The 17,955-nt window shown below is 39.9% G+C and overlaps 1 protein-coding gene across 4 annotated transcripts in view; it reads left to right on the top strand.

Moving 5' to 3' along the window:
• The window catches only part of ANKS1B (ankyrin repeat and sterile alpha motif domain containing 1B), a 753,819-nt gene that overhangs the window by 170,090 nt on the left and 565,774 nt on the right, over positions 1-17,955 (top strand). For all 4 annotated transcript variants that reach the window (XM_065423481.1, XM_065423480.1, XM_065423479.1 and 1 more), the window contains exons 7-8: positions 996-1,112; positions 3,403-3,575. In XM_065423481.1, coding sequence (XP_065279553.1) covers positions 996-1,112; positions 3,403-3,575 — 290 coding nt within the window. The remainder of the gene's footprint in view (positions 1-995; positions 1,113-3,402; positions 3,576-17,955) is intronic.

Here is a 17,955-nt window from a genome sequence, read left to right as displayed (position 1 = left end):
AGTGTACAAACATGTATTAAGACAATCAGATATATACAATTTGTACATTTGCACATCTGATCATCATTCTAGCTATAATAAACTGGCTGATCTCTCATAAGCATTGCAGCAGAGTTGAGTCTTGAGGAGAGATTTGAAGGTGGAAAGGGTATGGATCAAATCAAGGAGTTAGAATACTGCATTTTCTAGACTGCCAGCTAAAATAAAGTTTAGGAGGATGTTGTGCATGCATGTGCATGTAACATGGTATATTTGATCCCCAAAGTGTTAATAAGCAATAATTTTTTTTACATTCATTAGCTTATTTTAATAAAAACAAATAGCAATTTAAAAAACAAAGATTCAAAAATGTCTTTCAACAATAATAATAGAATAGAGCATTTGATGTGTGCATTTTAAATACAGAAAGAGAGGGGGGTAAATCATTGCAGAAGCCAAAATTGATTAATTCTAAAATGAGGTTTTAATATTTTCAACAAATTAAATGAGGTGACTGGTTGGCCATTATGATGCTTTGCCAGGGCCGCTCTATGTATTTTGCCGCCCCAGGCACGGCAGTCAGGCGGCTTTCGGCGGCATGCCTGGGGGAGGTCCGCTGGTAACGCGGATTCGGCGGCATGCCCGAGGGAAGTCCGCTGGTCCCGCGCCTTTGGCGTACCCACCACCGAATTGCCGCCGAAGGCAGCGAAGAACCAGTGGACTTCCCGCAGGCATGCCGCCGAAGGCAGCCTGACTGCTGCCCTCACGGCAACCGGCAGGCTGCCCCCCACAGCTTGTCGCCCCAGGCACGCGCTTGGTGCGCTGGTGCCTGGAGCCGCCCCTGTGCTTTACAATATTTAAAATAAATAACACTGCACAGCAGTTATTTGTGAATGATTGTGCATGGGAAAATGAAAAATAGAAATACCTTTTCATGAGAAAAAAGTTAACATATTTTTGGTTGGAAAAATTATGAATTTAAGAGTTGTGGTGTGTGTGTGTCTTTTTAATTACAGAATACATAAAAACAGGAAATGCAACCATTTTGGAGGAACCCACACAGGAATGCCTAGTGCCAGAACATCAGTCTTGCATTTTATCCCCAGAAGTTTCTCCATCACAAACGACTAAAAGTAAATATTTCTGTTTTATGACTGCAGAACCTATGCCAAAGATTATCTCTCTAATAATTTATTTTATACTACTAATAAGAGTTTATTTTATACTAATATACATTAGAGAGAGAGGAAATAAAGGAAGATATTGACATTAAGAAGCTTTATTCCTCAGGGAGACTAATGAGCTTGCCTCCACACTCCAATAAATAGAATAGCTGATTTTCTAATATTTGCAGTATATACCATAATGAGTGTTATGTAGGAAGTAAAGAGCTACTAATGGACCATAATACATTATAATGAGTCTGTCTTATCTCTTTTTAATTTGTTTAATGTTAAGTTACACCTTTCACACCAAAGCAAAATAGAAACATGCTCTCTGTGCTACAGGGCTCTGCTGGCACTTCCCCTTTAAGTGCCCAACACAGTTTATTCTTTCTCTCCCATACAGCTAGCTTCCCCTTTATTCCCCCCCTCCCCGTAAAGATCACTTTTATATGATGCACTCCCATTCTCCATGCAGAGAACTTTTACACCATGACTTTCTTGTACCATAACCATTACTGTGGTCCCTGGGTGCTTTCTCCTCAGGTTAAACACTCACACACACTGCACAGGATCAGAGTTTAATACTTCCCTTCCCCCTCATCCTCTTCCACAGTTAAGAGCTCTCCTGTTATGATGCCCTTCCACTCTCTGTTTAGAAATATCCCTTCTGTAGATGCTCCCCATAACTTTGGTAGAAACAACCCTAAGCCTGGCTCTTGTCACTCCAAAAAGAAACATTCCCCTAAGTGAAATTCCAAAGTACTCTCTAGCAATAAAGCTTCATCTTTTCACTTTTACTGCTTTCTTCCCCTACAAGAAGGATCTAGACCCACCAGAAAACTCAACTTACTCCTGAGGGCCAGATTCTGATATTCTTAGTCATGTTGAGTAGTACCTTACTCCACAAGTAGCCCCTTTGACTTCAGTGGGATCATTCCTAGAGTAAGGTTCTATTTAACAAAAGAGAATATTAGAATGTGGCCTGAAATTAATTAATACAAATTTAAGCATAAAGTTTCCTTTCTTGTTAATAGTAAGATCTTGGTCTTACATTTTTTGTTTCCACATTCAGGATGTGAATAATGTAAGAAAAAATGATTCATTTTGTTTGTTTAGTTTTCTTTAACTGGACTTTTGAAAAAAGGCACAGAGACATGGTTTTAAAATGTTTTTAATAGTGATCTCTCTAATCTTCATCTTATTTTCTTTATTACAACATGCATTTTTATTAACTTCTGTTTTCTAATCAGAAAGCGAAATATGAAGGATTAAAAATCCTGATTCTGAACCATGTTCTACCCATAATTTTGTTGCAAAAAATCCCATTGTAGTTAATGGGAGTTTTGAATATAGAAAGTCCATGGATTTTCAAAGCCAAATGGGAGAATTTAACATACAGCTCCTGTATGTACTCATGCTGAATAGCACCTTACTCTGGAAGCGGTCGTACTGATTTCAATGGACTACTTTCAGAATAAAGTGCTATTCAATGTGAGTAAGAATATTAGAATCTGGCTGGCCCTAATTAATTCATGGTCCCCATTGCCTCATCAGCTGTGGACCTTGCATCACTAAAGGCAGCCATTAACAAAGGAATAACATCTTCAAAGTAAAGAATTTAATAACCAGACCCTTAATCCTGCAATACCCTGAAACTCACCAAATTTGGATTTTTGGTAGACTGCTAGAGGGAGCAGGTTCTAGTATTATTTGTTTTTCACTGAAAACATCTTGTCACAAATCCCAGAGAGTTTGATCCCAGGGACAGACAGATGGAGTCTTATAGAACCTAGCCAACACCTTAATTGCCCACAGATATAAACAGGTAAGCAATGCAAAGCATTTTGTGTGGTTATAGCAGGTTCCCCATTCTAGAGATGAATGTTGGCGTTCTTCACTAGCTGCAGTTTTTCAGGTTTAGAGGGCAGAGAGACGGTGGAGTCATGGCCAATGCCCCATCCACCCCATCCACAGTGGCACACAGTGTACAGGGGAAAGCAGAGGATGAGCTAAGATGTGAAAAAATTATCTAGGTTATATCTGCCTCTCAGTGCTCATCTGATGGCTCCATTACACTATCCTTTATTCAGGGCTGTCTGTCAGAGTCAAGATATAGACTATAAGGCATGCAATGTAAGGAATAGTCTTAGTACCATTATATCTACCCCAAGATTCAAAAGTTTTGCATTACTTTTTAGCAACAAAAATCCCCCTTAAATTCTAATTATTCTGACTAATTCTATCTATTTTTTAAAAGGTGAAGCTGTGACTGGAGAGTTATCAAAGCTCTTAGATGAAATCAAACTGTGCCAAGAAAAAGAATATTCTTTTGAAGAACTGTGTCATACAATATCAGACCACTATCTGGACAATTTTAGTAAGATATCAGAAGAAGAATTTATGAGCAATGGAATCCAAACTAAACTTATAGTAAGTAAGATGGGATATCAAATTAACTTTTTCAATTATATTTTACATTACTTATTGTACATTTAAGAATTAAAAAAAGGAAGTAATATAAAGAAGACTGATATAAGAAACCTAAGTATCTGTAAAAGTATATAGTGTGTGTGTCTTACAAATATAGGACCAGATTATGAACTCCTTACTGGTGAGCAGTTACTCACACAATGACTTCAATGGCACCGTTTTGGTGAGAAACTGCTCGCCAATGTGAGTAGAGGGTTTATAGTCTAGCTCATAGGCTGCATCCTGCAAATAGTTACAACAGAGCATAGAGCTTTCTATTGTGAGGAATACCTCTGAAATCAGTCAACTATTATACCTAGTACTAAGTGCTCACAGGACCATGCACAAAGTACTCAGTCCTGTAAGATGCTGAGCATCTTCAACTCCATCCTCATATAGGATTAAAAATATATGGGTATGCAAAGGAATTAATAGCATTAAAGGAATAGGATCTGGTACTGTACCTCTTTATTGACATTAGTAGCCATTGACTTCAATGATTTTAGATAGGAATTTGACTTAAATAGGACTATTCCTGTGAATAAAGGTTCCCAGGATTAGTTTCTTATTGTACAGTAACAAGATTGCTTCCTTTAAACCTGATTCTGCCACAGTTATTTATGTTGAATTGTACCCTACTCATTGAGTAAAATCAGTGGGACTACTCATGGAATAAGGTGGCTGAACTAGGCCATTTGTGTTCTCAAAGGAAACAAAGTCAGCTGCCACCTTCATATAATACAGTTCTAATATAAGAATTTTAACAGCTATGGTAAATACAAAGGTAAATACAAACAAAATATACTGAAACAGATTTTCTTTCACTTTACTAGGCAGTGGTATCCCTTTGATGGGCTAATTTGATAAACAATATCATACCTTGGAGGCAGGAGGCTTTGGAGGACGTAGTGGCTGTTCTATAATACTGCCCTGCTTCAGTTTCCTGTGGGAAAAAGTCTCTTTACCCTAATGGGCTGCTGTTCTCTCTTCAGCTATCAGTTCCATTTCAGATTCATAACAATATAAGAATGGCCATACTGGGTCTGACCAATGGTCCATCTAGCTCAGTTTCCTGGCTTCCAAGAGTTGCAAGTGCCAGATGCTTCAGAGGGAATGAATAGAACAGGGCAGTTATCAGGTGATCCATCCCCTGTTGTCCACTCCCAGCTTCTGGCAGTCAGAGGTTTAGGAACACTCAGAGCATGAGGTTGTGCCCCTGACCATCTTGACTAATAGCCATTGATGGACCTAGCCTCCATAGACCTACCCAATCCTTTTTTGAGCCCAGTTATACTTTTGGCTTTCACAACATCCCCTGCAATGTGTTCCACAGGTTGACTGTGCATTGTGTGAAGACATACTTCCTTATGTTTGTTTTAAACCTATTAATTTCATTGGGTGTCCCTGGTTCTTGTGTTATGTGAAGGAGTAAATACATTTTCCTATTCACTTTCTCCACACCCTTCATGATTGTAGAGACCGCTATCATATTACCCCTTAGTTCTTCTCTTTTCTAAAATGAACAGTCCTAGTCTTTGTAATTTCTCCTCATCTGGAAGTGTTCTATACCGATAATCAATTTTGTTGCCTTTCTCTGTATTTTTCCAATTCTAATATATATTCTTTAAGATGGGGCGACCAGAACTGCACACAGTATTCAAGGTGTGGGCATACAATGGATTTATATAGTGGCATTATGATATTTTCTGACCTAGTATCTATCCCTTTCCTAATGGTTCCTAATACTCTGTTAGCTTTTTTGACTGCTGCTGCACATTGAGCAGATGCTTCCAGGAAACTATCCACAATGACTCCAGTATCTCTTTCTTGACTGGTAACAGCTAATTTAGACCCCATCATTTTGTATGCATAGTTGGGATTATGTTTTCCAATGTGCATTACTTTTTATTTATCAACATTTAATTTTATCTGCCATTTTGTTGCTTAGTCACTCCGTTTTGTGAGATCCCTTTGTAACTCTTTGCAGTCAGCTTTGAACATAACTATCTTGAGTAATTTAGTATAATCTGCAAATGTTGCCATCTCACTGTTAGCCCTCTTTTCCAGATCATTTATGAATATGTTGAACAGCACAGGTCCCAGTATAGGTTCTTGGGGTACCCTGCTATTTACCACTCTCCAATGTGGAAATCGACCACTTATTTCTACCCTTGGTTTCCTGTTTTTTAACCAGTTACTGATCCATGAGAAGACCTTCTCTCTTGTCTAATGACTGCTTACTTTGCTTAAGAGCCTTTGGCGTAGGACATTGTCAAAGATTTTCTGAAAGTCCAAGTACATTATATCAACTGGATCGCCCTTGTGCACATGCTTGCTGACATCCTCAAAGAATTTTAATAATTGGTGAGGCATGATTTCCCTTTACAAAAGACATATTGATTTACCCCAACAAATCATGTTCATCTATGTTTCTGATAATTCTGTTGTTTACTATAGTTTCAACCAATTTGCCTGGTACTGAAATTAGGCTTACTCACCTGTAATTGCCAGGTAATTGTAATTCATAAGGTGTCAGTCCACTCAGTCTCTCCCTGGCTGCCAATCAGTCTGGGAGTACTTTGTCCCCAGTGTTCATATAGATTCATGGATTCCAAGGTCAGAAGGGACCATTGTGATCATCTAGTCTGACCTCCAGTATAACACAGGCTGGAGAATTTCCCCCAAATAATTTCTAGAGCAGATTTTCTAGAAAATCATCCAATCTTGATTTTAAAATTGTCAGTAATGGAGACTCTACTGTGGTAAATTGTTCCAATGGTTAATTACTCTCACCATTAAAAACCTATGCCTTATTTCCTGTTTGAATTTGTCTAGCTTCAACTTCCAGGCATTGGATCATGTTATACCTTTCTCTGTTAGATTGAAGTGCCCATTTTTAAATATTTGTTCCCCATGTAGGTACTTACAGACTGTAATCAAGTCACTCCTTACCCTTTGTTAAGCTAAATAGATTGAGCTTTTTAAATCTGTGAGTATAAGGCATGTTTTCTAATCCTTTAATCATCCTTGCGGCTCTTCTCTGAATCCTCTCCAATTTATCAACATCCTTCCTGAATTGTGGGCACCAGTATTACAGCAGCAGTCACGCCAGTCCCAAATACAGAGGTAAAATAACCTCTTTATTCCTACTTGATGATCGGATTAGCCCTTCTGGCCACAGTATCACAGTGGGAGCTCATGTTCAGCTGATTGTCCACCATGACCCCCAAGTCTTTTTCAGAGTCACCTCTTCCTAGGATAGAATCCCCCATCCTGTAAGTATGGCCTACATTCTTTGTTCCTAGATGCATACATTTAACCACATCAAAATGCATATTGTTTGCTTGCTCCCAGTTTACCAAATGATCCAGATCGCTTTGAATCAGTGACCTGCCCTCTTTATTATTTACCACTCACCCAATTTTTGTGTCAGTTGCAAACTTTATCAGCTGATTTTATGTTTTCTTCCAGGTCATTGGTAAAATGTTAAATAGCATAGGACCAAGAACTGATTCCTGTGGGATGCCACTGGAAACAAGCACCTTCAATGATGATTCCCTGTTTACAACTACATTTGAGATCTATCAGCTAGTCAGTTTTTAATCCATGTAATGTGTGCAGTGTTAATTTTATATCGTTCTAGCTTTTTTAACAAAATGTCATGCTGTACAAAGTGAAATGCCTTAGAGAAGTCTACGAATATTACATCACCACTGTTACCTTTATTAACTAAATTTGTACTATTATCAAAAAAAGATATCAAGTTAGTTATATAGGATGAGTCCCCAATTATCATTCACATTTTTTCTGAGTAAATTCTTCCACACAGCTTATTTGGCTCATAATTGTTTTCAGCTTTGTGAAATTGGCCCTCTTAAAGCACCATATATAATTCAAATTTGATCAAGTCATGATCACTTGTACCTAAGTTACCATTAATTTTCTGTGATAATTTCTTCTTTATCTGTTAGAACAAAGTCTAATATAGAATTCCTTTGTGTTGGTTTCAACACATTTTGAGTTAGGAAGTTGTCATCTATTATGTTTAGAAATTCCAATGATATTTTAGTACTGGCATCATGAGACCTCCAGCATATGTCACTCAAATTTAATTCCCCCATGATCACACAGCTTTTTATCCTATATGTTGTAGATAGATGTGCAAGGAAGCAGTCACTCTGTTCCCTAGTGAGATTTGGTGTTCTGTAGTAGACACCAACTAGTAATCTTCTGCTTTATTTATTAAGACATTGCTCCAAAAGCATTCAAGATAATTTTCTTCAGAGCTATAAATGATTTGGAAACAAGTAATGCCACTCCTCCTTCCCTTTTGCCCACTCAATCCTTCCTAATTAGGTTATAACCATTGATTTTAACAGTCCAGTTGTGCAGATCATCCCACCAGGTTTCAGTAATCCCAACTAGATAGAATTTATATTCATAAATGAGCAATTCCAATTCCTCTTGTTTGTTACCCAGGCTCCTAGAATTGGTGTATAGGCAATTAAGGAATTTCTTCTCTTCATGTCCTTTGGTTCCTTGATTAATTTTGTGCTTAATTAAAGACTGTATCACAATGCATACACACAAGAAGGCCAAATTAAAGTTACAGCTTAATTCTAGATATTCCCAACTTTGAGTGCTTGACTTTGCACCCTTAACTTCCTTTTAATGCAGTTTTTTGGATTTAATATTAGTTAAAAGTAACTATTAAAACAACTGATTTGTTAATCTAAATTCATCTACCACAAAAATATCCATAGTACAAGTTGTTGCTTGCAATTCCTTGCTAGCACTCTTCACCTAGTTAATGGCCTACCTGAGCCTTTATTTGAAACCCTGGCTGTGGGATGTTGTTCAGATGAGCCTTTCCAGGAGGAATTGCAAAAAAGAATTGTAACTCCAAGGCACCCTTCTGAGTCACAGTTCCCCCTGAGCTCCTGTGTTGGCCAAGGGAGGGGAAATATGTTGAGTTGGCCTGTTGTCAGACACAGCATACTCCCTTCTCTATGTGTTGTGATAGGTGAAGTCATGGCTGTTCTTACTCTACACTGCTTTCTGCTCATTTGTTCACACTGGGGCATTGCAGCCCTGTTGAGTATACTCTCACTCCACAACCCCACATAGACTCTACATCTAGGTAAGCATTGGATGGCTGTGCAGGTGAGTTAGAAGGGCTTTATACTCCCTTACTGCCCTACAAAGGCACCTAAGTCCATGTCACAGTTATCAGATAACACAATGTTTGCATCGGAAGAAATTGCTCAAAGAATAATTGAGATTGACTAAGCAACAAGGAATGAAAGGAACACTGGACTGATGCTTATTTGAAAATGTATAATAGAAATTTGAGTAGAAAAAGACATAGGGCAAATCTTTCACACTATGTGTAGCCTAAGTAAACAGGTTTTGCATGTACAAGCATTCCTTTTAGGAGAAAATCAAGGCTATCTTAAGCATGATTGAATAGATTGGTGTCAGTGACAGCCTTTGACAATGAGATTTCCTAGTTTCTGATGTATTTCACTTTTCCTTAGAAACAGTATAATTTTAAAAATCTTTATTTTCCAATAGATGGCAGTCTGGCTCAGTATTTTAAAGAACAAAAGCAGCCATCTTATATAAGAATTTTTCAACTTATAATTTTTTTCATCACTGTGTTAAGGTGATAGGTTTTTAAACAGAATTTGCTGGACAAATTGCTTAGAAATAAAAAAATCTTTATTTCTTTTAATGAGAAACTCTATTGAGGTAGTAAAAATGAATAGCATAGGTATATAAGAAGCAAGCTAAAATCACAGGGACAAATTTAGGGGTGTTGTGTACAGTAACTTACATATCAGTAAGTGGATGCTAAAGGAGTCTAAATGAATCCAAGGGAAGCTAAGGATGTCTACTTGTATTCCAGGGAGCCAGAAGAAAGGGATGTAGCAAGAGACCTAATACAGGGATGTAAACCCACACAGGCACACCCGCAACATTTTTTCCCCCACCCCTTCTGTATGTATATTGCTTCAGTTTAGATGCCACTTTCCTTAAACTCTAATATATAGCTTACACCAATACAAGTTTCTGTGCAGGCTTGATATTGCTGCTCACATTTTTAAGCTCCAGAGTCAAAATAGAAATGTGCAGTATTTATAATAATGGATTTGTTTAGCTATGCTTATGTGAGAGCAAGAGCAGAGAAAAAATACAGAGGAAAGGAGAAACAGTGCAATTTTGTCCAGACCAAAAATAAGTCATGTGAGTGCCCTGGAACTATGTGTGTACGTTTTGTTTGATATGGGTAGCCTATAGGGTTACCTATTGAGGTCCCTCAATCAGGGTTGGAAGGGACCTCAGGAGGTCATCTAGTCCAACCGCCTGCTCAAAGCAGGACCAATTCCCAACTAAATCATCCCAGCCAGGGCTTTGTCAAGCCTGACCTTAAAAACCTCTAAGGAAGGAGATTCCACCACCTCCCTAGGTAACCCATTCCAGTGCTTCACCACCCTCCTAGTGAAAAAGTTTTTCCTAATATCCAACCTAAACCGCCCCCACTGCAACTTGAGACCATTACTCCTTGTTCTGTCATCTGGTACCACTGAGAACAGTCTAGATCCATCTTCTTTGGAAGCCCCTTTCAGGTAGTTGAAAGCAGCTATCAAATCCCCCCTCATTCTTCTCTTCTGCAGACTAAACAATCCCAGTTCCCTCAGCCTCTCCTCATAAGTCATGTGCTCCAGCCCCCTAATCATTTTTGTTGCCCTCCGCTGGACTTCCTCCAGTTTTTCTACATCCTTCTTGTAGTGTGGGGCCCAAAACTGGACACAGTACTCCAGATGAGACCTCACCAATGTCGAATAGAGGGGAACGATCACGTCCCTCGATCTGCTGGCAATGCCCCTACTTATACAGCCCAAAATGCCGTTAGCCTTCTTGGCAACAAGGGCACACTGTTGACTCATATCCAGCTTCTCGTCCACTGTAACCCCTAGGTCCTGTTCTGCAGAACTGCTTCCTAGCCATTCGGTCCCTAGTCTATAACAGTGAACGGGATTCTTCCGTCCTAAGTGCAGGACTCTGCACTTGTCCTTGTTGAACCTCATCAGGTTTCTTTTGGCCCAATCCTCTAATTTGTCTAGGTCCCTCTGTATCCTATCCCTACCCTCCAGTGTATCTACCACTCCTCCCAGTTTAGTGTCATCTGCAAACTTGCTGAGAGTGCAGTCCATGCCATCCTCCAGATCATTAATGAAGATATTGAACAAAACCGCTCCCAGGACCAACCCTTGGGGCACTCCGCTTGAAACCGGCTGCCAACTAGACATGGAGCCATTGATCACTACCCGCTGAGCCCGACGATCTAGCCAGCTTTCTATCCACCTTATAGTCCATTCATCCAGCCCATACTTCTTTAACTTGGTGGCAAGAATACTGTGGGAGACCGTATCAAAAGCTTTGCTAAAGTCAAGGAAGAACACATCCACTACTTTCCCCCCATCCACAGACCCAGTTATCTCGTCATAGAAGGCAATTAGGTTAGTCAGGCATGACTTGCCCTTGGAGAATCCATGCTGACTGTTCCTGATCACTTTCCTCTCCTCTATGTGCTTCAGAATTGATTCCTTGAGGACCTGCTCCATGATTTTTCCAGGAATTGAGGTGAGGCTGACTGGCCTGTAGTTCCCCGGATCCTCCTTCTTCCCTTTTTTAAAGATGGGCACTACATTAGCCTTTTTCCAGTCAACCGGGACCTCCCCTGATCACCATGAGTTTTCAAAGATAATGGCCAATGGCTCTGCAATCACATCCGCCAACTCCTTTAGCACCCTCGGATGCAGTGCATTCGGCCCCATGGACTTGTGCTCGTCCAGTTTTTCTAAATAGTCCCGAACCACTTCTTTCTCCACAGAGGGCTGGTTACCTCCTCCCCATACTGTGTTGCCCAGTGCAGCAGTCTGGGAGCTGACCTTGCTTGTGAAGACAGAGGCAAAAAAAGCATTGAGTACATTAGCTTTTTCCACATCCTCTGTCACTAGGTTGCCTCCCTCATTCAGTAAGGGGCCCACACTTTCCTTGACTTTCTTCTTGTTGTTAACATACCTGAAGAAACCCTTCTTGTTACTCTTATCATCTCTTGCTAGCTGCAACTCCAAGTGTGATTTGGCCTTCCTGATTTCACTCCTGCATGCCTGAGCAATATTTTTATACTCCTCCCTGGTCATTTGTCCAATCTTCCACTTCTTGTAAGCTTCTTTTTTGCATTTAAGATCAGCAAGGATTTCACTGTTAAGCCAAGCTGGTTGCCTGCCATATTTACTATTCTTTCTACACATCGGGATGTTTTTTTCCTGCAACCTCAATAAGGATTCTTTAAAATACAGCCAGCTCTCTTGGACTCCTTTCCCTCTCATGTTATTCTCCCAGATTGACAGCATCCTAATGATAGGGCCCCAACAGCTGGGCAGAAAAGCAAGAGGAAACTTGGGGCAAGGAGATTGCTTTTTGCAGGATCTTTACTGCCTGACAACCATGGTTTGGGCAAGGGCTGTACCTCTTTCCTCATGCAGCTCTGAAACTGTATCTCACTCCTGAACTACATCACTTTTCCCTATTCCAATTTATTACTTTCTTGATAAAAGACTGCCTTTTGTTTCAAATATTGTAGTAGCTGTCTGATGGGTAAATGGGGATCTAATATGGGACAATCTTTATTATTTTTATTTATCACATAACCTAAGTCTCTATAAGTGAAAGACTAATTCATTAATCTACTGTGCTACCTGATCCTGCCACATACTGCTTTTGAGATAGTCTGCTCCAATCTGTCCTTAATTCTTTCATATCCATGCCGTCAGCTGAAAAGTGGGGTGTGTGCACACACACAAATTAGAATTTTAACCACTGATATTGCAAACTACTCAATAATGCATAACCTTGATGTGTTTTTATGTAATGTGAAATTCCATAAACAACACAATGACGGACTGTAATATTATGGCTGATTGAATTATTCATAGTCCCCTTAAATATATAGGCTGTTCATATCTCTTGACCCCTCATTTGAACTCGACTTTGGTGGTTCTTGGCTTTTTCTGGGGGCTATATTTAGGCACCTCGTTACAATTAGCCAGATTTCCAGAAGTGTTGAACATTGTAGTCAATATAGCTTCCTGGGCATGATGAAATTGCAAATCAGGAATTCTTTTGCAGGTAAAGGACACCTGTAATAAGAACAGGACAGTGGTCAGACACAGACTGGGAAAGAGTACAATTAAAATAAATAAAAGTATCATATTAACAGAGATACAGAATTATAGACGTTAGAGCAAGAAGGATCCTATTTGATCCTCTAGTTGACTCTGCGGCCAGGTCAGGATTATTCCTTGCAGTATGTTTTCTTATACTGTGTCCAGTAATGTGTCCCAAGAAATGAAGTTCCACTACTTCCCTTGAAGGCATTCCATGGTCTGATAGATCTCATTTTCAAGCATATTTTTTGATACTCAGTCTAACTTTCCCTTTTCTTAATTTCATTCCATGATTCTAGCAATACCCTCCTCTTTCCCCATATTACCCTAATAATTCCTCTTCATCCTTGATAATTATACTCTTTAAATATTAGCAAACTGTTAGGTGACTAATTGTCACTTATTTAAGCTTTTAGCTCTATTTATATTATTATAAATGTATACACACACACACACACATAAATTATATATATATAATAAGCTTTTAGCTCTATTTATATTCTTTCTGTAGCTAACCAGGCCATGGGCAGTCAGGCCTAGTGGTTGAAACATGAATTTGGCCTACTAGTTAGAGCTGGGTGTAGAGTGAGCAGAGTCCAGGAAGAAGCCAAGGGTCAGTATTGGAGGGACAAAAGCCAAATGCCAGATCTGGAGGGTAAACCAGAGTCATAAGACAGAGGCAGAGCTGGGAACCAAAGCCAGAAGTCAGAGGGGATCATGGGCTGGAACAAGGGTTGTAACAAAGCCAGAGCAGGGACTGGAAGCAGGATGGAGCAGGAGTTGGAACAAAGCAGAGGCAGGCAAGGGCATAGGACATGTTGAGCAGTCACTAAACTGCAGTGAGCGCCAGGTTTAAAAGTATAGCTGCCAAACCAGCAGCCAGTCAGGAGCTCTGGCTACTCCATCAGTTCCAAAGCAGTGCAGCTGGGCTCTTTGGTTGCCTAGAAGCAAAGTTAGTTAGGGAGCAGGTCAACAGCTGGTGTGGCTCCTGACACTTTTTTCTTAAATCAATCTAATTTTCTAATATTTTTTGTTGTTCTTCTTTAAACTCACTTTACTTACCTGTATTTTCTGGTTCTGTGATATCTAGAACTTGAATGCAATATTCCAAGTGTGGTCTCATCCAGCTCACAGAGAGAAAAGGACTATCTTCTCCCTGTTATGTGTCATAATATCTCTACATTTGAAGACCCAAATAGGGCTGATAGTGGTGGTTTCCTTTTTGCACAGTCAGTCTGATTTTCATCTACATGAATGCCACTCAAATGGTAGGTCTACACTGCAATCAGAGGTGAGACTTGGAGTATTCATAGACATATCTGAGCTAGCTTTGATCTAGCTAGCATGAATAATAGCAGAAAAGTCACAGCAGCACAGGCTAGCAGCTTTAATACATGCCCACGGTCCTGAGCAAGGTTGTTCGGCCGATACTGCTCCTGTACTGCCATAGTTTCGCTGATATTGCCTATGTCTATACTGGCGCTGGAGTATAATTTTTCTGAGCTAGCATGGTAAAATAGAAATGTAGCCACAGCAGCACAAGCAATAAGATGGGTTAACCGCCCCAAGTATGATCCCATCTGAAATCCTAAAGATTTTGGTATCAGTGTCTGTTCAGCCTACACATATCCACCCTACATATCCTCATACCCCGTAACAAGGCTATATAGGTCTGCACAGGCGAACCGCTCTCAGTTCCTCCTCAACCACCTTTGGCCAGAGATAGAGTTTAGTGTATGCCTGTTTGCTCTTTATATTAGTAGTTAGTATTAGTAGCTAGGTCTTTATTAGTAGTAGGTTTAGTACAGCATGTCAGACATCTGAAATTCAGGATGGTGTCCCTAGCATCTATAATTCCCTACCTGGAATCTGGGGATTGGTTTGAGACCCTTGACCTCAAAGATGCCTACTTCCACGTAGTGATTCATTCCTCTCATGTAAGATTTCTTTGTTTCACATTTCAATCATAATCATTACCAGTATTGGGTACTACCCTTTGATCTGTCTTCCGCTGCAAGCATGTTCTCAAAAATCATGGCAGTTCTAGCTGCCTACCTCCAACATCTGGGAATAACAGTCTTTCCTTACCTCGACAACTGGCTCTTCAAAGATCAGTCTTATCAGGAAGTGTCATTGGCAGTTCAAACAATAACTTCATTATTTTGAAGTGTAGGCCTTCAGAAAAATCTTGAGAAATCAATCTTGACACCTATTAAGCAAATACTCTTTACAGGACCGTTTCTGGATTCTATAACAGGCAGAGTGTATCTCTCTCCCAACAGGTTCCTTGCTCTAAAGAACCATATGCAAATAATTCAGCTTAGTCTTGAAGTTCCAGCAAGGACATGTCTGCAACTGCTGGAAGTCATGACAGATTATGTTTTTGTGACACACAATGCCAGTTGCATCTTTAATGTCTCCATGGGTGGCTCAGGACACTTTATGTATCCAACAAACACAGTCTGAACAAACAGATGTCTGTACTCCGAACCAATCCTTGGCTGTGTCTCAGGATGCAGGTCAGACACTTCATTCCAATCTGAACATTCTGCAACTAGAAGCATGTTGTTCTCAGCACTAGAAGCATCCTATTCACTGGGAGTACAAAATGTACTTTTAAATAGAGGAAAGGAATCTAAAAGACACACTTACCTTCAGAAATGGAGAAGATACATCTGTCCAGTTGTCTCTTTGAAAAATCTTAGATTACCCATTGGAATTGAAAAGTTCTTTTCTATGTGTTCCATTCAAGGTTCATTTAGCAGCAATAACAGCTTTTCATGTACCAATAGAAGGTTTATTGATATTCACTCATCCATCTACAACGAGATTCCTGAATGTGAATCTTTTTCCACAGATTAAAACCCCTATGGTGCTTTGGGATCTCACCCTTTTTCTTAACCAGCTCATGAAACAGCCACTTAAACCCCTAGGTATGTGCACACTGCTACATCTGTCTATGAAGACAGCCTTTTTGGTGGCCATCACTTCTGCTCAAAGCGTTGAGAAGATAGAGGCGCTAATGGTGGGCTCTCCATTTACTGTGTTCTTCAGGAGAAGGTATTACTCTGACCCAACCAAAATTTTTACCTAAGGTTTCTTCTGAGTTTCACATTAACAAAACTATTCACCTTTCAGTTTTCTTTCCTAAGCTGCATCAGTATACACAGGAATCTGCCCTCCATACACTACATCTTAAGAGGTCATTAGCTTTTTACTTGGACAGAACTAGGCCATTCAGGAAGACCCTAAAGTCTTTGTTTCTATTGCAGATAGGTGTAGGGGAGCCTCTACCTCCATGCAGAGACTTTCTAAATGGATTGCTGGATGCATTATTGCTTGTTTTGGGTCTTCTGAGGTTCCACTTCCTTTAAGAGTGACTGCACATTCTACTATACCACAATCTACATCTGTAGCCCTACTCAAGGATGTTCCAGTTGCTGAAATCTGCCAGGCTGCAACATGGTCCTCAGTGTATGTTTTCCACCCATTATGCTTTTGTTCATCTTGCAAGATCAGATGCTGTAGAAAGCTGTCCAGTTCTTTCTTCTGTGATAGACTCTGTTCTGAAACCCCCACCTCCTAAGGGATTACTGCTAGGAAGCCACCTGAAGTGGAGCACCCACAAGTATACTACCCTAAGAAGAAGGAGAGGTTACTCACTTTGTGCAGTAAAAGGAGTTCGTTGAGATTTGTGTTCCTGTGGGTGCTCCACTACCTGCTCTCCTCCCCTCTGCTTTGGAATTTCTTTTGTGGGACTTTGCAATAGAGAAGGAATTGAGAGCGGTTCACCTGCGCAGCCCTATATAGCCTTGGTATGGGGCACAAAGATATATAGGGTGCATGCATGGGCCAAATGGGCACTGCTACCAGAAATCTCCAATCAAAGGTGTATGGTGCATGTGCACCTGAAGTGGAGCACCCACAGGAACACACATCTCAAAAAACTCCAGTTACTGCACAAAGTGAGTAACCTCTCCCTATCAGAGCTAGCTAGATCAAAGTTAACTCAGGTATGTTTATGGCTATGCCTACACTATGAGTAGTGTTCCGCTTTTTCAATTTTTACTGATTTTCACTGATAATTTACCAGTTTTTTTATTAAAGGAGTTTGTTTTTTACTGATTTACACCCATTTATGAATCCACTCAGTATTTTTGGGGGTGCTTATTTTTGTTAAATGCTAATGCTTTACGCGATTGTTGTGTCCTACAGCTCTGAGATTGAAGCAGTTCCGCAGTGTAAAACACAGAACACACACATGGCGGAGGTTGGAAAATCAAACAATGTTAATATCGCACTATGATTGCTCACAAGGAGATGCTGCTCACCTATTTTTTTGCATCTGTTTAGTGCAGTGCTGAATTTAAACTATCCATTCTCTACAGATAAAGATAAGGTAAACATGTGGCAAAAATGCAAATCTATGCCTGAATACCAACAAGAAAATCAGTGCTTAGAAATTTTCAAGAAAAGTAAAGACAGAAGTGAAGAGGGCGCATTGTGCTGCAAGTACTGCAGCACTGAGGTCAATGCTTGCGCTGACAGAATAAAGGAGCATGTTGAGAGCAAGCGACACAAGAAGCTTAAAGAAGAAAGTGAGCTTCAGGATAAACAGTCAATATCAAGAGCTTTTGCCAGGGCTTTAATGAAAAGAAGAAACAGCACAATTGTGTCAATGAATTTGTGAATTTGTCCTAATGCAGACAACCTCACTCGTAAGTATCTGAAAGAAAATGATGCTTTAGTATCTAAACTGATGGAATGAATTGATGGAAATATGGCATCTAGTCTAATTTTTAACAAGTCTCCTGATGCTTTGGACCACCCAATTCTTGGTCTTTTGGTTTTGTTTCTTGATCTCAAAGTGAACAAACCTACATTGTTTGTGCTGATGTGACATTCATCTCCTTTGCTGACACTCGTTTTGTCAATGCAGCAATAACTGACATGTTTGAGGCATACCAACAAACTTGGGAATATGTGGCCACAACTAACACAGATTCTGCTTCCTACATGGCTAAGTTTGCACAGGAGATTAAACTCAATCAGAAACCGAAGCTGCTATATATTACCTATCCTGCTCATCTGATTAACGTTGCGCT

Source organism: Emys orbicularis, chromosome 1 (genome assembly GCF_028017835.1).
Source record: "Emys orbicularis isolate rEmyOrb1 chromosome 1, rEmyOrb1.hap1, whole genome shotgun sequence".
NCBI lineage: Eukaryota > Metazoa > Chordata > Testudines > Emydidae > Emys > Emys orbicularis.
This window is presented reverse-complemented; position numbering and strand designations above follow the sequence as displayed.